Here is a 22,964-nt window from a genome sequence, read left to right on the forward strand (position 1 = left end):
CTTCTAGGGTGTTGATATTCAAACTTTTGAAAATCCACAAACAAATTTGGATCCTGGTTCCGTCCGACATATACAATGACTGATGAAGCTCCCATTTTTGAAAACCATAACTGAAAGCACCGCCCAACAACTCCAACTCCAACTCGTTAAACTCAACCAACAACTCGCAAACCTCACTCGCTCAAATCGTTACTCCGATTCCCTCCACCTATTCGCCAAAATCCACTCGTCCCAACACCTCAAACCAGACCACTACACCCTCTCCACCGCTCTCACCGCCTCCGCTAATCTCCGCCAAACCTCATTTGGGAACCAACTCCACGCCCATGCCATATTCACAGGCCTCAGATTCTACCCTCATGTAGCAAACACTCTGCTTTCGCTCTATGCGAAAGCTGAGGATTTGCATTCCGTGAAATGGGTTTTCGAAGAGATTGAGAACCCAGATGTTTATTCGTGGACCACGCTGTTATCGGCGTGTACTAAGCTTGGCAACTTTGCGGATGCTTGGGAGGTGTTCGATAAAATGCCGAGGAGAGATGTGGCGGTTTGGAATGCGATGGTTACTGGGTGTTCGGAGAATGGGCAGGCGGAGATTGCTGTTAGTCTGTTTAGTGAAATGCATAGGGTGGGTGTTAGGCATGATAATTACACTTTTGCTAGTGTTTTGAGTGTGTGTTCTTTGGAGGGTTTGGATTTTGGTAGGCAGGTACATTCGTTGGTGATCAAAACTGGGTATTTTGTTAGAGCTTCTGTGGTTAATGCTCTGCTTACAATGTACTTTAATTGTGGACTTGTTGCGAATGCGTATGAGATATTTGAAGAGGCAGATGATGACGTTTATGATCAGATTACTTTTAATGTGATGATAGATGGATTGGTAAGTGTGGGAAGAGATGAAGATGCCTTGGGACTGTTCCGAGATATGCACAAGGCTTGTCTCAGGCCTACTGAACTGACTTTTGTGAGTGTGATGAGCCCGTGTTCATCTGCGAGATTTGGGCATCAGGTACATGCCCAAGCAGTTAAAATGGGTTTTGAAGCTTTTACATGTGTGAGCAACGTGACTATAACTATGTATTCCAGTTGTGGGGATTTACATGCTGCTCACGTGGTCTTTGAGAGACTCAGGGAGAGGGATCTTGTCTCATGGAACACCATGATTTCAAGTTACGCTCAAAGGAATTATGTTAGATCAGCAACCTTGGCCTACCTGCAAATGCAAAGGGCAAGAATTGAACCAGATGAGTTTACTTTTGGAAGTTTATTAGCAAGCTCGGAAAGCTTAGAAGTTGTGGAGATGATACATGCTGCTGCATCTAAAAATGGTCTTGTGATGCGAATCCAAGTTTCTAATGCATTAGTTTCTGGATACTCTAAGCATGGGAAGATAAATCAGGCTTATAAACTATTCCTTGAAATATGCCCCAGAAATTTGATCTCCTGGAATACTATTATTGCGGGGTTTTTGTTTAATGGATGTCCAATACAGGGGTTTGAGCAATTCTCTAAATTGCTCAAAACGGAACTAAGGCCAGATGTCTATACCCTCAGTCTTATTTTGAGCCTTTGTGCTAGCATTTCATCCTTGGAACATGGGAGACAGGTTCATGGTTACATTCTTAGATTGGGGTTCTTTTCAGAGATGTGTTTAGGTAATGCCCTTGTGACAATGTATGCAAAATGTGGGGCTTTAGATTGGTCTTTGAAAGTGTTCAATGCAATGGGTGAAAGAGATACAGTTTCTTGGAATTCCCTAATATCTGCTTATGCACAACATGGGCAAGGAAAGGACGCTGTGAACTGTTTCGAAGCAATGCAAGACTCATCTGGGTTCAAACCAGATCACGCAACCTTCACTGCAGTTCTTTCTGCCTGCAGCCATGCAGGTTTAGTTGATGATGGTACTCGGATCTTCAACTCTATGGTAAAAAATTATGGATTGATACCCAGAGTGGATCACTTTTCTTGCATTGTTGACCTTCTAGGTCGTGGTGGATATCTTGATGAGGCAGAAAGAATAATAAACAGTGAGCATTTTGAAACACATTCCAATATCTGGTGGACATTGTTTAGTGCTTGTGCAGCTCACGGCAATATAAGGCTAGGAAGAATAGTTGCTGGATTTCTTCTTGAAACTGAACGCTATAATCCATCAGTTTATGTGCTTTTGTCAAATATATATGCAGCTGTAGGTCAATGGGAAGAATCAGCTAATGTTAGGGAATTGATGAAGAAAACTGGGGTGATGAAACAAGCCGGATGCAGTTGGATTGGGTCATAAATCCTTTTATATATAAGTTGTTAACCCTTTCAATTGGGAGGCTAACAAATCCAAGGTTAGCTTGAAATTTTCACTGCAATCCATGGCAATTTCTTGATCTGATTTAATCAAGACATGGTAAGTTGTTAAGCCCACTACATTCAGTTCAACAAGGCTAGACAAGTGAGAAACCTGCTGAGGGCTGTTAATATTATTGAAGGCTACATTTCATTTATCAAAAGAAGCCAACGTCCTTCAGTAGAGGTGCTCTCTAGAAAGAGAAGGGAATTACTATGATACTGTGATCAACATCAACCGCCCCATGTTAATGTTACGTTGTCATTATGGATGTTCATAAATCCTCCTATCTATATCCACTGTTAGGTCTTAACTGCATCACCCTCATCATTAGCATTAGCAATATCATCACTATCATTATGGGATCATATGATGATATCATCTTACATCATCAAAGCCCTGATGACAGTGAAGGAGAGAATCTTTTTGGATTTGCAACCAAAAAAGGCTTGATTATTATATAATATCCTTCCTTTCTCAAAATTGGAACATTGATTATATAACATCCTTCATTGACAAACTTTTGAATTGCTGAAATACAATTTATTTGTAATGTAGAATTCATTAACAATGTTTTTCCAGTAAGTTCTACATTCTTTGTCGATGATTACTGGAACTCCCAAGTTGTTCTAGCATAAACAGGAAGTTCCCACTTCCAGGGTCATGATGGTCTCTCCAAGAAGTCAACTTCAAGTTTTCATCCATTGACGTGTTTGGAAGAAATGTATCAGTTGGATTTTCAAAACTCTGCCACAGACTTGTCAGTGTTGTCACATGTATACCAAAGGGTTTCTAGAATCTGTGAGATTCAAAATTTTATCTGTACACATTGACACCAATAAACACTTTCAGCATACCAATGAGTCTTCTCACTACTCGTATCCAATACCTGGAGATAGCTTATTTGGATACAGATGTTGGTCAGCCTGAGTTTACACCTCCTGGTTTCCTATCCCTCACAGCAGTTGACAAACTATCCCCAGGTAATTTATTTATGGTTTAAGCTTTGTTAAAAATCTTGAATCTTGTCAGTTCATTGTGTTTCGAAATTTTCTCAGGAGTCTTAGTCTTTGTTCTTTGTAATTTGTTTAATTACTTATCCAGTTTTTTTTTTTTCATTGAATTAGATTTGACAATACCATGTCTGAACTCTAAAGACACCAGAGAGGTATGAACTATTGATCCTTGTCTTGCTTGTTATTAAGTTTACTTAAATTTTTTTATTTTTTATTTTATAAAAAAAAAGCTGGCACTGTTGCTAGTGGATCAATTATGTAACCATGTGCTATGGGATAGAGTTGACAACCTGTTACTCAAGATGTGCATTGAATAGGAGTTATTGTGCCAAATGAGATTTACTGGACGGTATTGTCTTTAATGAGAAGCGGGTTAAATCTGTTGCTTGTTGTCCAGAGTGTGAAGGGAAAATCATTGTGATGATGGATTTTTCATGGTCCTGTCAATAGGCCTTTCTGGTGATAATCCTTGATTTGTCCATTGCCATTTTTATGATAACATTCACATAAGTTATCATTTACCTCATTAAATCTGTCATAGGTGTTGCAATTACATTTTTTTTCCTTATTAAAAATAGTTTTCTTTGTTTTTGATATAATTTGTAAAAGCTAACTGAGTGATGAAACATGGAAAAAATGTGATAATGTGAAGACTGGTTTGGTTTATCTCTGATTTGGTAAATGCTATAGGATGTAGAATTTATTTGTAGTAGTTTGAGGGAATTTTGATGATCAACTATTTCAATGTGGGCACTATAAGCTTAAAGATTGGCTTTGGTCAAAAACTTTAAATATGTGGGAATTGGAAACTCTGAATGGAAGTTCCTAATATTATGAAGTGTATAAATTGGAGTTTAAATTCCCACAATCAGTACAAAGCTGAAACTTTTTTTTGGTCTGCAGAATTTAAGATGGGATCTTGCTACTTTATGAATGTAGACAAAATATGTTTACCATCAAATGACATTGATTAACTGTTCAACTATTTCTCTCTTCCACCCTTCTCTTTCAATTCTACCTTATGTTAAAAGTAGGCATTTCCATGTCTATGCTAGATTCTTTTTAAGAAAATGCATGTATTTACTATTTTCATTTCCTTTCAGGTGCTTCTCCTTCGGTGATTTATCTTCAAAAAGGGATCCAACATTGTACTTGAATGCTATATTTTCCCTACGTGGTTACTATTGAAAGGAGTACTGCTTGTCTAACAAGAGGAAAAACCCAACTAAGATTGAATTGCCTCTTGTCGTCAATACTCCTGGCAGGGTGAAAGGTAGCCTTATTTGAATGGCTAATTGCTTTTTCTTCTTCTTTTTTTTTTTTTTTTTTTTTTTTTTTTTTTTTTTGTGCAATTTGAAAAGATTCTCTCCAATCTTGTATTACCATAACAACATTGTTTTCTCCTCATTCCTCTTATGTGACAGGCATTGGTTATGACATTGGTGGATAGATCAAGCATGATAGCTCTGTTTCTATTGTGAGTACAAATCGCATTAAAGCTCCACCATTGTGAGTACTTTGTTTCTATTTTTCCTTTCTTTTCTGTTGTGAGTGCTCTGTTTTTTTTTTTTTTCTTTCCTGGAACACAGTAAATGGTTTCACAAAGAATCATGTGGCAATACATATTTGTTAGAACTCAAAATACATATTCAATATAAAACCATTGTATGTGTAGTAAATTTAGAGAAACTTACACTGTGACTTACATTGTTGGTAGTTCCCTAGTTACATCCCCAAGTTGTGAGTGCTCTAAAAAAAACTTACATTGTGACTTACACTGTTGAATAGTTGAAGAAATTGATAAACAAAAGACATCACTGAAGCTAGACATGAGCATATTAATTCTTTTTTCTTTTGTGAGAAAGAGACATGATAACTTATATAGGTGGCCAATAATGATATAATAATGGACAAACAGCAATTTGCCAACCAATTAATGATTTTGATGATGCAACTGCTCTGGAGCAATTTAATAAAAACTAAATAAAAAACACTATCTGGTAGAAATATCTCGTTTTCATGTTCCAAATCTGTAATTAGACTGATGGAATATATATATTTTTATATATTTTTATTTAAAAAATCTCATATTTTCAAAGTCGAAATTGAATTTGAGTGTCAATTTGAGTGTTTGGTTATGATTATGTACATTTTTATATCTTTGTCATATTTACAACTTCAAGTCAATTTGAGTGTTTGATTATGATTATGTATATTTTTATATCTTTGTCATTTTAAACATTTTTATTTAAAATGTTTGCATATTTTTTATTTGTGTTCATTATTTATATTGGTTCTTATAGTTACTAAATCGCAAATTCAACGTGAAGAGTTATATGATGCCCTAAACAATTCGAGACCATCAGAGCAAGAGTTACCGCTTGAAGATTTTGGTGATTGTGAGTTGAAATCCAAGCCATATGTCGGAATGCAATTTGACTCCCTTGATGATGTTGAAACTTTTTACAAAGAATTTGCCAAAAAAGAAGGTTTTGGAATCCATATCCGTACGAGTAAAAAAGCACCCAGAAGTGATAATGTAACTAGTCATATTTATGTATGTTGTAGTGAAGGGCCGTGCAAAATAGAAAATGCATTAGACAGTGGTTTGAGCAGAGGTGATGAAAACAAGGCCTGTAGAAGTTGCTCAAGTCTTAGAACTAGATGTGAAGCAATGCTTTGGGTCATGAAGAATAAGAAGTTGCAGAAATGGGTTGTGAAGGGATTTGACAACAACCATAATCATGGTATTATTAGTCCAAAAAGTTTGTCATACCTCCGATGCCACAAAAAAATGTCTACTACTGCTAAGAGTCTAGTTGAAAAATTTGGTGAAGAAGGTCTTCCAACAGGAAAAGTTGCCATGATGTTCAATGTAGGTGACCAGACATTTACAAGTAGAGATTGTTGGAATCACTTGAGAGATGTTAGGGGAAAAAATCTAGATGCTGGAGATGCCTCGGCTGTCCTTAATTATTGCCAAAAACAAGAAGCTCAAAACTCCAATTTTTTTTTATGCAATTCAATGTGATGATGTTGGCCAATGGTTAATTTTTTTTGGGTGGATGCGTGATCAAGAATGACTTATCAATACTTTGGGGATGTAGTGACATTTGACACAACTTACAAAACAAATAAGTATGATATGTCATTTGCTCCTTTTGCGGGGTTAAACCATCATTGTCAATCAATTTTATTTGGTTGTGCATTGTTGTAAGATGAGATAGAACAAACTTGTGTGGCTGTTTGAAAGTTGGCTTCAAGCAATGTGGGGGAAGGAACCAAAATCTATTATTACGGATCAAGATTTAGCCATGGGTACAACTATTGCAAAGGTATTCCCAAGAACTTGTCATCGTCTTTGTCTTTGGCATATTAAGAAGAAATTTCCAGAGAAACTTTCCGATATATATATCATAAGAAGTCAATATTCAAACGTGAGTTGAAGAGATGCATACGTGAGTCACCTAATGTGGAAAAAATTTGAGAAGGCTTGAAAGAGCCTAATATTGACTCATGACTTGGAGAGAAATGAATGGCTTGAAGGATTATATAATATTCGAGTCATAAATACCGGTTTACAATAGAAATACTTTCTTTGCAAGAATGAACACTACCCAGAGAAGTGAAAGTATTAATGCATTCTTTGATTCCTTTGTTAACTCAAGAACTACATTAAAGGATTTTGTGGTCAAATTCGCAAAGGCGGTGGACTGTCATTATAAGAAAGAAAGGAAGGAAGACTTTAATTCAAGACATAAAACACCTTCTTTGGTAATTGGCTTAAAAATAGAGCATCAAGCTACTTCTATATACACGAGAACCATATTTAGCAAGTTCCAAAAAGAATTGGTGAGTAGTAATCACTTTACAAAGGAAAAGGTTGAGAAAAATGGAACTTTTTATAGGAAAGTAACAAGTTCCCTTGATCCAGATGATGCATTTATTGTGAAGCTGAACTTGGAATCAAAAGTTTGTGAATGTGACTGCCAACTTTTTGAGTTTATGGGAATTGTTTGTAGGCACATGTTATTAATCTTCCAGGTTAAAAATATTTTTCAGATTCCTAGCAACTACATTCTACAACGTTGGACAAAAGAAGCAAATAAAGAACTCAAAAGTGTAGAATATAGATCAAGCTTTGAGGAAGAGCATTATATGTCAAGAGCCTTACGAAGCATCCATGTTTGTCAACATGTAAGTCAATTGTCTTACCTTGCTGAAAAATCTGAAGATATATATAAAATGATAATCTCAAACTTAGACCACACCCTCAAGAAAGCTTTTGGAATGGAAATTGAACTGCTTGAAGATAAGGAAGATGATGAAATGGATATGCATCACAAGAGTGGTGAATTAGCTGACATTGTTGAAGTAAAAGACTGCTTTGTCCTTGTTCCTTTGAATATAAAAGATCCACATGTATCACAAATCAAAGGTCAAAAGAAAAGTATCGAGAAACAGGGTCTTGGTGGGAGAATTAAAGGTGGGCTTGAAATATCCTTAGCTCGTGCAACGACAACTTTGTGAGGGTTATGGTCATAATCGTTGTACTTGTAAACAATATAATGGCGAAGGAAGTGATTACCAAGATGAAGAAAACATTACAGAGGTTGATGACAATGATATTGATGATTTAGCATAAAGTGAGTTCTATCATTACATTTTTCGAGACTTTTTAAAAAAAAAATAAAAAGAATTTTTGATTGTAATAATATATATCTCATGTTTCAAATTTACTTATACCTTTTTTTTGTTCTACTGTAGGTACATGTGGCTGAAGAGAATCACAAAATGATCATTCCTTGGTGGAATTTATATATATATATTGAGTCCAAGTAGCTGAAGGAACTATGTTTAAGGACCTATGTTGTTAATCATGATGAAATAGTTTTATTTGGTTTTCTGTTTTTTTTTTTTTTTTTATAAGGACCTCTGTTGGAATACTGTTTTTGCTTCAATTTAATGTCATTAACAGTGTGTTTATGTTGGAATATTGTTATTTAAGGACATATGCCTCTTTTTTTTTTTTTTTTTTCTTCATATTTTCTACTACTCACCTCTTGTTTTGAGGGGTACTTTTAGCTTTGTTTTTGCTTTTTTAATAACAGTTTCTTAGGGATGATCTATCTTTGTTTGTGGTTCTAAATAACAGGTAGTATAGCTGTTTTAAGTTACTGCATTAGTGGTTCTGCACTGTTTACTGTACTGTTTACAGCACTTTACTGCACTGTTCTGTTTACTGCACTGCATTAGTATAGCTGGACTGCATTGCACTTTATTGCCTCTGAATCCTCTTATGTTAGGAAATGCTACTTGAAGTTACAATTTAATATATGCTTGTTATTGAAGTTACAATTGCTAATTCAGCAATTTTCTCGGTACAATAGTGTGTAAATTCCAAGAATCTATGTCAAGTTATTTTTTATAAGTAATAGGCAGCTTTTATTGATAAAAGTAGAGGCATAAGCATCCATGATGTATACAAAAGTATTCCCGAATACAATCAAAGGTAGTCAATGAAGTCCATACAAGAAGAATAAAAACACTCTTGAATCCAGTGGACCAATCTTATAGAGATCATAGAAAGACCTCAGCTCACCTACTCAAGTAGGCATCTCAACAATCCTAAAATTCCAATGATTTCTCTAGTAAAACTGCTTTGTGCTGTCCAAAGACTCCAAACAATTGTTTCCAACAAAAGTACACATCAGCCACTTTTCAAGTTTTCACCTATTTAACTCCAGTTGTTTAATTAATTTAGAATGAAAACTTGTTCAGTGTCAATAAAAAGTTTGGTCTAATGCCTCTTTTTTGGTAAACAGTTTGGTTTGGTGTCATTGTGATGCAGGAGAGAGGCTTGAATGGACTCTGATTCAAATTTTGATGTAGTATCCTTAGGAACTCAGCACTAAATTAGATTTCTTGATGAGATTTTGAAGAATTCTTGAATAGGGTTTGATATTTAAGGATTTAGGTGAATAAAAGATTGGAACTTGAATATGTTTGATGACTGCTTGAAGAAACAGAGTACTCACACACACCCACAGTTCAGCTTAGTTTTAGTGTGTTTTATTTTTTTTTTTTTGGGTGTAACAATGGTGGAGGAGCAATGTAGAGAGTTAGACGGAGGCAAACGGAGAGAGAGAGGGACAAACGGAGAGACAAAGGGCTTGAACACCAAACGTAGAGAGAGAGTCAAATGTTTTCTTTTGTTGGGTTTAAAGATACGTATTGAATGCAATAAATAAGGGATAATTAATGAGATACTTGTAAGAATGTTAGTATTAATGAGGGTCTTTTTTTGACCGTTGGATCTATTTAAACCCAATGGCTTAAAAAATGTGTGACTCTTTAGAGTTATACCAGGTGTAACTTGAGCTCATCTCTTAGTTAAATACTACAAATTTTGCATTAGTTGTATGCATGTAAGGACATTGATTTAAAAAGTGTTGACCATTAATAGAATTGAGGTTGAAAGATAAGTATTACTATTCCCAGCTTGTGTCCGCATGATTTGTGCGCAATAGAGGGCATAGCCTCAGTCATATATCATATGCAGCCATACAGCCCTAGCCCTTCCACTGCAATTCGAGTTTCTCTTGATCATAGCCTCCATTACCCCATTTCTTAAAGAGCCCTTGGGGAAAGAATCCCAGGTTAGCTTGAAATTTTCACTGTAATCTATAGCAACTTCTTGATCTGATTTAGTCGAGACAGAAAGTTGCTAATCCAGTTAACTTTATTGAAGGCTACATTTCATCTATATATATCTAAAAGCTGAAACGTAGCATTTATTGTTGCTATACTCCTGTTAAGCCACCTCATCCTCTATGTCATTGCCACATTATCATTGTTTTTCATAATTATTTTTACCTTTAATTTTTTTTTTGACAATATTAAATATATAAATACATTGGCTTTACAAATTCATCTTAGATGGTTTTAATTTTACATATTCACCTACTTTAATTTTGATATTATAACTAGGTATTGTCTATATATATTCCTCTTAGACGGTTTTAACTTTATATATAATTTTGTCCCTTTATCTTCATTTATTTTGACTTTTCTTATTTTCATCTTCTTACCATAAATTTGTCACTCACTCCCATTTTACACAAATTTTTCCCACACAAAAAGGTTATTTCTCACCCTCTCTCTCTCTCTCACTTTTTATTTTTTCATTTTTTTGTTGGATTTTTTATGAGCTTTGTACTCCCATTGTCTTATTATTGACTAATTTATATGTGTTACTTGATGCAAGTATTTTTTTTTATTATTTTATTTACAACACAAAATAGTTTTAATGTTGTTGACCAAATTTAGGGAAAAATCATATTATAATATGTCCATATTTTGTGTTGTTGTCTGGTTTTAGTTTATTTGGAAAATATCTGGATAGTTTGGATAATACGATGAAGAACAGTTAATGCAGTTGAAGAAGATGGTATCTGTGCAGTTTTTTTTTTCATTATTTGTAAATATTTTGATTACCAAATTAGCAGCAAATTGTTATGTCTTTATATGATATTTTTAGATGCATGAGTAATTGTTTTAAGCATTTACGAATATTTTGTATTGCTCATATTCTTTATCTCATTTGTGTATTCTTTGATATTTTTAAGAAAAAAAAAATTCAATTGTGTTTAAAATTATTTATTTATCTACTCATTTTTCATATGTTGGATTAGGTGTTAGATTAGATTATGATGGTATTAACACAATACTTCTTATTTGTACGAAAAAATTTGTCTAAATTTCCCCTTTGTACTCTTGGTTATAATCATTATATATAAAGTTATAACCAACACTTTTTTTCTTGGGAATAATGACATATTTCTATTACGTCACTTCAAAATCTTATTAAAATTTTTGAATTTGATTATGCATTGGGTATTTGGCTTAATCACATCACGTTTAAAATGTTTTATATATTCGGAAGAAGAAGTTTGATTTTGATGTGATTTTTATTTTTCCCTTTCTTTTTCTGAATTGTAATTTTTGTTGACTTTTTTTATATAAGTTTTTTGGTGTTTTTGATTGTACACTAGATACAATTGGATTTAAAAAAGATTTTTTTTTTTTTTAAAATTTTTCAAATTCAATATACTTTTTAATGATACACAAAATGTTATAAATAATTTTTATTAAAAAAATTAATATTTTTGTTACCTTTTGAATTCTTGAGAAAAATTGTATTGTTTTCATGAAAAAAATTATATATATTACATTTGTGATTGTTCCTATAATAAATGAAAATATGATTATGAAATACATTACTATTTATTAAATTAGTCTAAACTGCAAAAAATAAATTTAATGAGATAATCCTAAAAATATTATTACGTGCAACGCACGGGTTCGCAACTAGTTTATTAATAGAAGCCGAAGTACTTCCATGGAGGTGCTCTCTTGAAAGAGAAGGGAATTATTACGATACTATGATCAGCATCAACCCCCAGCCCCATCTTATGTTTTCACCGTGGCTATCCATAAACCCTCCTATAGATCTTTGTTTCCACTTTTAGGTCTTAACTGCATCATCCTCATCACATTATGAAATCACATGATGATATCATCTTACATCATTAAACCCCTGATGACCGAGAAGGAAAGAATCTTGTGGAGTTTGCAACCAGTAAAAGATTGAGGTATTAGCAACAATTTTCCAGTCATGTGGGGGCATTTCTTTAGACAGCTTGGAGTAGCATTAGCATATAAGGAAATGGTTTTGACACCCCTTTTAAGTAACAAGCTTAAGAATTGACCTGGGGTTGAAGATTTTCCTTTACTTTATTTTCTTAAGCCTAGAATGGAGGCCCCACGTGTAATTGGAACTATACATACCCATCACTGATATCACTTACAGTGGGTTAATCACAACAAGCAACGTAAAAAATTATGAAATAAAGATATGAAAATTTATATATCACAATACTTATTGATACTGTATTCTGCTCTCCCCAGAACCCAAAAACAAGTAACTTATGTCATCTGGAGCTAACAGAGGACAGGGACGCTTGCTTATTACTGACCACCTGAGATATTATCCGTACGGTACAAGACATCATGGGAATGGACCTCAAACCAGCTGGACTGCTGGTATGGTATGCATTTCTCCACATTTCTAATTCTGGTTCACAAATATTGTATCGCCTAGCCAGTCAAGCACTAGAGCTACAAGCACTGCGCATTTATCATGCAATGCAAGACCTGGTTGGTTGGTTGGTTTAAAATTTTAAATTGATTAACACAGCATAACTAGGTAACAAATCCAATTAAATTAGGAACTAACACTCATAACAATGACTGAAACCTAAACATAATTCTCATTGCTCACACGCACCTTATGACAAATCTAATTCGTGGCCTAACCAAACCATCTGCCTTCCAGTTGGTGCTATTGTCATTTTCGTTGATATCCAATTAAAAGCACATTTTGAGAGTGCAAGACTACAAATAGTTAAACATTTGGCTATTTGATTTGTGTCTAGGAATAGACTTATTGGCAATGTAAATAACCCAAGAATGTCCTGCCAAAAAATCAAAAGAAACAGGAACTTCTTTGATTCAAAAAATATTCTTAAACGTAAAGGAGAAATACATGTTTTGAGTTGGAACAGAAGTATTGTTCACCCAGTTAAATACAACTTAGTAGTGGTTTGAACAAATAATTGTACTATGCCCTCTAGTGGAAGGCTCAAGCATACAAATTTTATGTACTCTAATGGAGGGCTCAAGAATTCAAATCTTATGTACTCTAATGGAGGAAGCATACAAATCTTCCCGTCTTCACTACGTAATGCAAGCTGGTTAGCTTTACTACAAAAAAATTTCAAAGCTAACAGATCTTTGCCATATTCTTCTAAATATCTGACTTAACACTAGGGGCTTTATAATATGCTGGAACAGTTGCAGGGAAGAACATCTGCCTTCCTCCTTCAGCCTTGATGATGGGAAATATTATACCTGCTGCACTCTGGAAAAGACAAAGTTGTTCCATACGAATTATTGAAGATATATACTATATGGAAAAAATGACATAAAAGAAAAAAACAATAAAAATAGCATAAATTTTGAGTAAACAGTTCAAAGTGGGTGGTGACATAAAACAGATTGGAGTTATTAAAACAGAACAACAATAACTTAAAAGGAACATAGAAGAGAAGAAAAACTATCTGCATCACTCAGCATTCTACAACAATCATAAAAAGAGAATAGAAAATACGCACCCAAATCAATCTAGCTCCAATCCACAAGCGTTGAGGCGAAGGAAATGGTAGTAGCAGGCGACCAAAACCATATATTGCAACAGCAAAGAAATGGAGAACTAAACTTAATGGACGAGGGTTCAGACCAGAGAGCAAAGCAATTGGTCCTGTAGAAAATATTCCTCCCAGGCTTAAATAGTCAAAGCATGCTTGGCGCATCTCCTTCCTTGCCTGATCAGGTGAAGCAGAAAACACCTTATAGAGGGCACCTGCCAGAGTATTTATTGTAGATGCCACTGGCTGCAATAAAGACCATAATCACCATATCATACAACAAATTATAAAATGTGAAACATAACAATCCCTGGACATAAAAAGGCTCCTTGATTTCCAAAAATTTTGGAGCCAAAGATGATCACAGAAGAAAGCAATCCCAAAATCACATCTCTCAGAAATAATTAAGCATACTATTTGTAATATCATCTTGACTGTTTTTTGCCATTCACTAATATGGAATTCTAAAAAAACAACAGCTCACCCTTTCTTTTAATAATGATCACTGGCACTTTGTGATCCAATTCTATTTGCAACATATACAATCAGAAATTCATATCTGCACCTTATACATTTCAAGATTATACTCTTGTGTTCATGAAAGTTTACCTTGCGCAAGGTGTAAAAGGATTCAAGATATCTGGACAATGAAGCTGCATCATTTAGGTCACGCAATGGCTTAAGAAGATCTCGAAGTACAACAATATCAGATAGGGCCACAGTCATTCCACCACCAGTTAAAGGATGACGCATGTTGAAAGCATCACCCATTAAAAGGGCTCCAGGAGTAGGATGTGGATCTGCTGGCATGCTTCTATTTGGCATAGTTCTAATGTTTCCTTTATCGATTGCTGACACGAAGGCATCATGAAGCTCAGGTGGAATCTGCAACATAAATTCTCTTGATTAGGGGGCAGGACACATATGTTGCTTTGAAAGCCAAAGTGAAACAAAGATGAAAAATATAGAACACATAAGTATTGCCAATGCAACTGGGCTATGGACTTGATAATCTACGATCATATACTGAACAGTATAAGTACCTGTGGAGCTACCATTGTTTTCAAATATTTGGCCATTTTGCCATTAGCAATAGATGGTAATTTCTGACCGGGTACATCAACCAAACAGCGAACCTCTGTACTACTGATGGGATAAAACAAGATGGGAGAAGGGTCTGCTAAAATAACATGCCCATGATTTGCAAATGGAAGTTGACAGTTTTCCAAGACTAAACCCACAAAACAAGAGGGCACATCTACCTGTTAAACAAAAATAAAATTGTACTATCAGTTAGCCTCAGTAGAAAGCATGAATGCAAATGCCAACTGCAAGAAGCAATAGATACATATTAAACTCTCTATATAACCAGAGGCCATTTTCCAATTCATCGAATAACACCAAGCAAACTGTTATAAAGTTTCAAGATAGCAACTTCACCTTGGGGTTGCAAAGAGTGCGGCGCAGATTTGAGAAGCAACCATCACACACAATTGTAAGAGGAGCATAAGCTGTGTGTTCTTGGCCATCCTTTGTTTTGTACTGAACCCCCCTGATAGTCTTATTTTCTTCAAGCAGGGATGTTATTGTACCTTGCTCCAATTTCACACTGAACAGAAGATTGATCATGATAAGGGACAAGAAGATAAAAAATGGCAAATTTTAACAAGCATTAAACTATACTATGATACAGTGAATCTATAAGAAGGCAAGAAAGTATACTTGGAAAGACTAGCAGCTTTTTCTCTCATCCTTTGTATGAAACGTCCATTGTGGAAGCTCCTCCCGGACACATCTGAATGAAATTTTTCCAAGGGATAAGACAATTTTGTATTTTTCCCTTCCTTGAAGAGAGCGTATCCAAGAACACGCTGAGCATCAATTTCCTCCACGCAATCTGATGTCAAAGCACAATTGTGTCTCATTTCACATACAAAAGGCTAACAAATTCTTTATTGAAACAGAAGTAGTTCTAAAAACCATGTCCAACAATTATTCTAAAAATTTTCCATTCAATGTATTTGAAGGATATTTGTAAACTAGAATTAGGATGTTAACTTTGATACATACCTTCAAGGCCCAATTCAACTAATTTCAGGTATCCCCCAGGCTGCAGCAGTTCACCAACAATTCGATCCGGCTCTGTCAAGTCTCTTTCGATCACATGAACTCGTCTTCCATCCTGTAATTGGTAACAAAACAAGTTAAAAGAACAAGAAAGTAAGTAAATATTAAAAAAAAAAAAAAAAATCAACATTTTAGGCTGAATGGTCATAATGGGAAAAATTCCAGCAGGCATTGTGAGAAAGCGAAACCAAACTGTATCTAAATTGTTATAACAAACTAATATGGACCTAGCTCTGCTCATGCTAGTAAATCATGTGGATTTACACACAATGATGTGTGTGCAAGCCAATAAAATTGACTCAAAACTCCGCTAATTAATACAGTACATCTTAAAACACATTCAAGGATTGCACTTGCGTTCAGTCAACCTCATAACCCCACCTACCAAACTAAACAGTTTCTTTCCTTGACAATTGCATTTTCGTCATCTGCTTCCACACGCAACCACCACTCCATAATTTAGAAATTAATAATAATATTATATAATTTCTGTAAGAGACATGACAAACAAGCACTTCCCAGAATTCTCTGATTACTTAAAGTACAAGTTAAAATTACTTAAAAGTTACAACTTACAAGTCACCGTTAGAAAAAGGATTTCAAAACTGAAAAAAAAGAAAAAAATTGTGAAGAAATTAAGGATTTTGTTTATAAAAATGTACCTTGCCGAGAGTGTAAGCAAGAGCGGCACCTGCAACACCGGCGCCGACGACGATGACGTCGGTACCGGAGTCGGAGCCATTAACGTGGCGGAACTCTCCGTCGGTGAAGCTGTTGTTATCGACACGTTGTTGTGGAGAATTCTTCTTCTTTAGCTTCCTGTTATTGGCATTGTTATTACGACGAATTATGTAGAGAAGAACAAAGCCGAAGAGGGAGGCAAAGAATGTCCAGAGTACGTGCTGATCAATCACAACCATTATCTTCTTTGGAACAAAACAAAGAGACCCAGATGATGAAGAAGAATGGGTTGGGATCAAAATGAAACCTTTAGTAATTCTCTCTAGCTTTTTTGTGGTGTTGGTTGTTCTTGTGGACCTTGTGGGGGTTGAAGTTGATGTTGAGGATTTATTAGCACGGACGAGAGAGATAGTAAGAGGGTGAGGATTGTGTTTGCTTTTATAGAGAGCTATTAAAGCCGAGCGGTGGTGATGTCGATTTTGATATGCAATTGCATATAGGTGTGGATGGGTGAGGGACTGCCTCATTGAGGAGTTTGGACTTAATGACTGATTGGGTTTTCGTCTTTGGATTAATGCCTTAAAATTAAGGTCTTTATACTTTAACATTGAACCCCAGGGCCTAATTTTGTGAAGGGGTAGGTAAGTATTATATAAATTAATCTATTTTAGTAGAGTTACAGTACTTTATTATAGTGGTCATGAGAAGGAAACTTTCAAGTTATGTAACTAACTGAACATGAGATGAGAGAGACTTCTGGTTGAAGGCTTGTATGAATCATTGTTCAAAACTTTACTACTTTTTACAATATTGAATATTGTCTAACTATAACAAGTCTCACAACAAAACAAAACTATATATAGCAAGTCTATAATATTAAACCCAATTATTTTATTCCACCTTTTTTAAATTACAATCTCTTCACACACTCTCTCTCTCTCTCTCTCAAGAAAACAGAAATTAATCTCAAAATCTCTCCCTATTTCGCACTTAGATCTCTCACAGATCAACGACGCTGTGGGTGTAGGTGGCCGTGGGGTTTCAATGTTGGCAAATTCGTTGGTGTTATTGTTGTGGGGTGCCACGGTGGTCATTGTGGTGGGATTTTTGGCTTAGCCTTTTACCAAAATCAACAAATTTAGCTTATGGGCTTATGAATTTCACAAAAATATTATAAAATATCACTGATGAATGTATTTTTTTTTTTTTTTGGGGGTTTTAATTTGAGCCGGGGTTGAGTTCTCTCATATTTTGTTCTTGTTCATTTCTCTAAAGAAAATATATTCTTGTTTTATCTCTGATCTCTCTGTAGGTGGGAAAGGAAAAAAAAAAATTATTTTAATAGGGACATATTGCAGAATAGAGAATAGGAGATAGGGTGTTGGTTAAAAATTGAGTACTTAGATAAAGTGATTTTTTGACGAGAAAATTTAGATAACAAAATAAAAATACAAAACCGAGAGTGAATGCTCTTATGATTCAATGCATGTGTCATGTTACAAAGAAATGAAGAAATATTCTTTAAAATTCCTTTTATTCCACTTCATTCCTTTGTCATTTTTCTTTCTCAAATAGTGTTAGGTGTTGTAAGTTACATTTTAATTAATAAATTAAGCTAACTTATTTTTGAAGATACAATTTTAAAGTCTTACTTTTTGTATGCTCTCTCTCTCTCTCTCTCTCTCTCTCTCTCTCTCTCTCTCTCTATATATATATATATATATATATATTGTAGTGGGTAAAAATATGGTGGGGTTGACTTCCCTACAATAAATTTGTTATTTGAAGGAAGCTCTACTGAAACTAAGAACATCATGAGACATCAAGAGGATGTCCTAGGTATCTGAAAGTGTAGTGTGTACCTAATAGAATCAAAAAGGATGTATCTAATAGGATCAAAGAATGTGTACCTGGAAATGTCAAAGAGAGTCCTTGGTCTAATGCACCTTAGCTAAGTTAGAGGGAGTACCTATGAGGGTCTGAGAGAGTGCTCCGAAAAGTCTCCTCAGCTAAAGGGAGTCCTCGGCCTAATGCACCTCGGCCAAGTCAAAAGTGTACCTAGGAAGGTTTGAGAGAGTGCTCCGGAAAGTTTCATCGACCAAATGGAGTCCTCAACATAATTCACCTTGGCCAAGTTAGAGGGAGTACCTAGGAAGGTCTGAGAGAGTGCTCTGAAAAGTCTTCTCTGCCAAAGAGAGTCCTTGGCCTAATGCACCTCAGCCAAGTTAGAGGAGTACCTAGAAAGGTTTGAGAAAGTGCTCTGGAAAGTCTCCTCAACCAAAGGGAGTCCTTGGCTTAATGCACATTAGCCAAGTCAGAGGGAGTACCTCTGAAGGTTTAAGAGAATGCTTCAGAAAGTCTCTTAGGCTTGGGTTCTTGGAGGGATGGAGCTAGAATCACTCTAGCTTAACAATTGAGAAAACTTGAAGGAATTCACCGTCCTTGCTGTTGGACCCGTGGGTATTTTCAAGAGAGCCTTCCTTTACCTTTTTCTTCTCCTTTTATAATGAAGATCCTTGCATGGCCGGCCATGTGGTCAATTTACGCTTAATGTACAGAACATGTGTCACTATGCATGGCTCTTTAGTATTACATATGCCTTATTTTAATTGGTTAAAATGTGGTTAAGGGAAGATTGTAGTTGCATTCACTTTGTTTAAAAATGCCCCCCCCCCCCCATACACACACACACACACACACACACACATATATATATATAATTGGTGAGTTTAGTATCGGCTTTAAGTTTTTAACTTTTATGTACAACTTTTTAAAATTTTACTTTTTTTTTTTTTTTTTTTTTCACTTTTTCATAATTTTCAAGGTACAAGTATGTTCTAGCATACTTTTATCAAAATTTTTTTAGGAAAAAGCTAAATAAACTGTTCCCAAACGAGCACAAAACTAGCTTATTTTTATCTTCATGTGGGAAATTGCGTGACACCTCCATCTTGTATTTAGTTGAAGGGAAGGCTCAAAATCAACTTAGGGCACATTTGATAGACTGTAATAGATACTGTAATGTAATAGATATTCCTATGGTATAACTATTCAATTGTTTGGTTATATTTTTATTACAATGAATAGTTATTTCTTATGAATAGCTATTCTTCAAAATGAGGAATAACTATTTCTTATCAAAAGTACTGAATATCTATTTCTTCACCTTATGTAATAACTTTTTTAAAAAATTTCCTAAAAAGCCATTAGTTGCCACATCTTTAAAAGGAAAGAAAATAGATTTTCCTTCTTGTTAATTATTAGCTCTATTTTGAACACCCTAAAATAAGTGTATTTTAGAAAATTTGACTTAAAAATGATTTAATTACACATTCTCATTCTTTTTATACTTTACTAAATTGTGGATGCATATTCAGGATTCTATTCCTAAATGGTCACCAAACTAATGAATAGTAATACTTATTACATTCCAACTTAATGTACTCCTTGTAATACTTATTTATATTCTCATGTAATAATCATTACAATATACCAAACGTGCTCTAATTAATTGCTTTTATCTATCAATCAAAAAAAAAAAAAAAACCTTAATTGCTATAAGTGTTATAGTACAAGAAGGTTTTTTTTTTTTTTTTTTTTTTTTTTTTTTTTTTTTTTTTATGGTTGTGGGTGTGGGTGTGGAGCTTACCAATACCAAAATAAACATACACTTACTATGTATTTCTTAAAAAATATTAATTTTCAAAAATAACTAATAATCATATTGGAAGTCATAGTCTTTAATACAAAGAAACATTTTGAGCAGATCATTATATTTTTATTCTTTTATTAATATTTATACATTTTTAAACAAATTTTATAAATTAAAGACATAAATATTAAGCTAACACAGACTAGTTGATAATTTCCAATTAAAGTAGTTTTCTTTGTTTTATTGCTGAAAGAATAGTTTATTTATCTTATTATGTTCCATTTGTTTAGGTTGAAACGGTTCATATTATTTTGTGCTTGGTATTTCAAAAAATGCAAGTCAATGGTAAGCAAAATTAATAGAGCATCAATTTTTTTTTTTTTTTTTTTTGAAGAGCAAAAAACATTTTTCTAGAACACCACATATACTTTACAAACCATCGCAAAATAGACTACACATCACAAAGAACTCTCCCAATAGTAATTTCTCCTTTTGTCCCCTCCCCTCTTTCGCTTCATTATTTGTCTATTAATTGTTGTTGACCCATTACTACCTGACCATTGACTTTTTTTCAAATGGCATTTTTTGCTCAAATCAATCATTTTTACACTTAATTCTTTTGTGTTGATTTCAAAATTGGGATTTGTATATCAATTTAAGGCTCCCATATGGCCTAGAAAATTGATAGTTTTTCCCTACCTATTTGGGGTCAGTTTTGTGAATAAAAGTTTTTATTTATATAATTGTTTGGAATAATAAAAAATATTAAATAAATTTTAATACAAACCAAACAGCATATAATTTGTTATGGTTTTAATTTTAAAGTCGCAACCAAATACAAGAAAACTAGTGGTTTCTTAAAAATTCCATGAAAACATATGAAGTATATCAAACTTTTTTTTTATTTAGAGTAATCCTAAGTATACAACTCCACCGCCCACCCAATAATTTGCTTATAAGGGGCAAGTTGTAATTTAGTGCAATATCTCTTTCACTTGATTGATTGAGTTTGATTTTTTTTTTTTTTTTGGGAAAATTGATCTGCTTTTGCTGGGTAGTCACGCAACTTTTAGTTAAAGAGGTATTTGCTTGTGGGTTCGTTTAGCGAATGCCTTAAGAAATTTGTTAAAGTTCTATTTTTTATTGTAATCACGTGGAGTTAGCAACCAGAAAAGGCTTGAGGTATTAGCAACAATTTTCTAGTCATGCGGGGCATTTCTTTGTAACAAGCTTAAGAAATTGATCGAGAACTGGGAATTGGTGCCTACATAACTGGTTGCTTGCTTACCAAGCCATCTTGGCAAGCTCCTCCAGTTCGATTATCATTCTTGATTTTAATTATTATTTAAAAACTACTCACTATCAAAATGAAATATGATTGATTATCATCCCAAGAAGATAGAGTATCCCACATACGAGAAAGGGTCACAAATAGAGTTGAACCAAGTAAAATTGCAAAGACGTAATGATAGTAGAGCCGGGACATCCTTGCCCTCCAAACCGAACATGAAAAAAAGGGGTTATCGGGTGGGCTCATCGACTCCACGCCACGTGACGGCAATAGGTATATCATGTGTACTACCGAGCTTTGTTGAGGCTATTGCTTGAACCATTCATCAAATGAAGCAATTTGAGGATTTCTACCATTAAGCCACACTTTTGCAGTGGTAGGCCCAATGTGTAATTGGAACTATACATACCCATTACTGATATCACTTATAATGGCCTAATCACAACAAGCAACGTCAAAAATATGAAATAAAGATGTGAAGATTTAAGTATCACTATATTTATTGATACAGTATTCTGCCCTCCCCAGAACCCAAAAAGAAGTAAATTATGTCACCTGTACAGTACAAGACATCAGGGGAATGGACCTCAAACCAGCTGCACTGCTGGTATGGTACACATTTCTAATTCTGGTTCACAAATGTTGTATCGCCTAGCCAGTCAAGCACTCAAGCTACAAGCAAATACGCATTTATCATGCAACGCAAGACTCTGATGGTTGGATGGTTGGTTTAAAATTTTAAATAGATTAACGCAGCATAACTAGGCAACAAATCCAGTTAAGTTAGGAACTGACACTAACATAAATTACTGAAACCTAAACACCATGCTAATTGCACACACACAGCTTATGACAAGCCTAATTTTTGTCCTAACGAAACCATCTACCATCCAGTTGATGAGATTTTCATCTTCGCCGTCGTTGCTATCCAAATAAAAGCAAATTTTGAGCGTGCAAGCTAAAAATATTTAAGAAACATTTGACCATTTGGTTTGGAATTTGGAGTGTGTCTAGGAGGAGACTTATTGGTAATGTAAATTGATAGTTTTTAGACCCCTTAAAACAATTGATTTAACGTAGGTAATTAGCCAAGTTGTTACTTAGTCCAATTAAACAAGTCTAGGTGATCACAAAAACAAAGATCAAATCATGCAAAGCAGCGGAAAATAAATAACACAAGATATGATCACCCAGGAAACCAAACCGGTAAAAACCTGGGGAGGATTTGCCCTAGCTATCCTCAAGGTAAACTTGAATCCACTATCTTGAAAGAATCGAAATTCATATAATAAGACTTACAAGCCCCCACGCTCGACTTTTTATTGCTACCAACCAATAGAACTTACTGACACGACCACGTGCAAGCTCCGAATCTACGGACTTCTTCTTTCTTGAATACACCACCAGATACAAGCACACCCGCTTGTGTTTTCTTTAAACTTCAATGGCAGCAACTGAATTGATCATCAAGGCGTAGATAAATCTTCTTCTTGAAAACCCTAAGTTTGTGTAAAGGAAAGCTCTTCTAGATCTTACAAGAGATTTACACAAACCGCAATTATGAGCAACACTAAAACGTGGCTAGGGT

The 22,964-nt window shown here is 34.6% G+C and overlaps 2 protein-coding genes across 6 annotated transcripts; one reads left to right on the forward strand and one right to left on the reverse strand.

Annotated features, from left to right (window-relative positions):
- Positions 1-8,332, forward strand: LOC115994669 (pentatricopeptide repeat-containing protein At3g49740). 3 transcript variants are annotated; one of them, XM_031118886.1, is made up of 5 exons: positions 1-3,324; positions 3,469-3,509; positions 4,461-4,630; positions 4,782-4,866; positions 8,125-8,332. In XM_031118886.1, exon 1 carries the CDS (start codon positions 83-85, stop codon positions 2,282-2,284), a length of 2,202 nt encoding a protein of 733 aa, XP_030974746.1. In that variant the 5' UTR covers positions 1-82; the 3' UTR covers positions 2,285-3,324; positions 3,469-3,509; positions 4,461-4,630; positions 4,782-4,866; positions 8,125-8,332. The 3 variants fall into 3 exon arrangements, with proteins under 3 accessions (XP_030974746.1, XP_030974744.1, XP_030974745.1); XM_031118884.1 differs by lacking the exon at positions 8,125-8,332 and adding an exon at positions 5,661-6,537; XM_031118885.1 differs by lacking the exon at positions 8,125-8,332 and adding an exon at positions 5,688-6,537.
- A 4,572-nt stretch (positions 8,333-12,904) lies between these two features.
- LOC115994670 (squalene monooxygenase SE1-like) lies at positions 12,905-17,056 on the reverse strand. 3 transcript variants are annotated; one of them, XM_031118887.1, is made up of 8 exons: positions 16,415-17,056; positions 15,696-15,807; positions 15,348-15,522; positions 15,066-15,234; positions 14,669-14,887; positions 14,235-14,510; positions 13,593-13,871; positions 12,905-13,339 (listed from the first exon to the last, which is right to left on the reverse strand). In XM_031118887.1, exons 1-8 carry the CDS (start codon positions 17,039-17,041, stop codon positions 13,226-13,228), a joined length of 1,971 nt encoding a protein of 656 aa, XP_030974747.1. In that variant the 5' UTR covers positions 17,042-17,056; the 3' UTR covers positions 12,905-13,225. The 3 variants fall into 3 exon arrangements, with proteins under 3 accessions (XP_030974747.1, XP_030974749.1, XP_030974750.1); XM_031118889.1 differs by lacking the exon at positions 16,415-17,056 and adding an exon at positions 15,946-16,327; XM_031118890.1 differs by lacking the exon at positions 16,415-17,056 and adding an exon at positions 15,985-16,325.
- Positions 17,057-22,964: the final 5,908 nt, after the last annotated feature.

The sequence above is a fragment of the Quercus lobata genome, chromosome 6 (assembly GCF_001633185.2).
Source record: "Quercus lobata isolate SW786 chromosome 6, ValleyOak3.0 Primary Assembly, whole genome shotgun sequence".
Taxonomy (NCBI): Eukaryota; Viridiplantae; Streptophyta; class Magnoliopsida; order Fagales; family Fagaceae; genus Quercus; species Quercus lobata.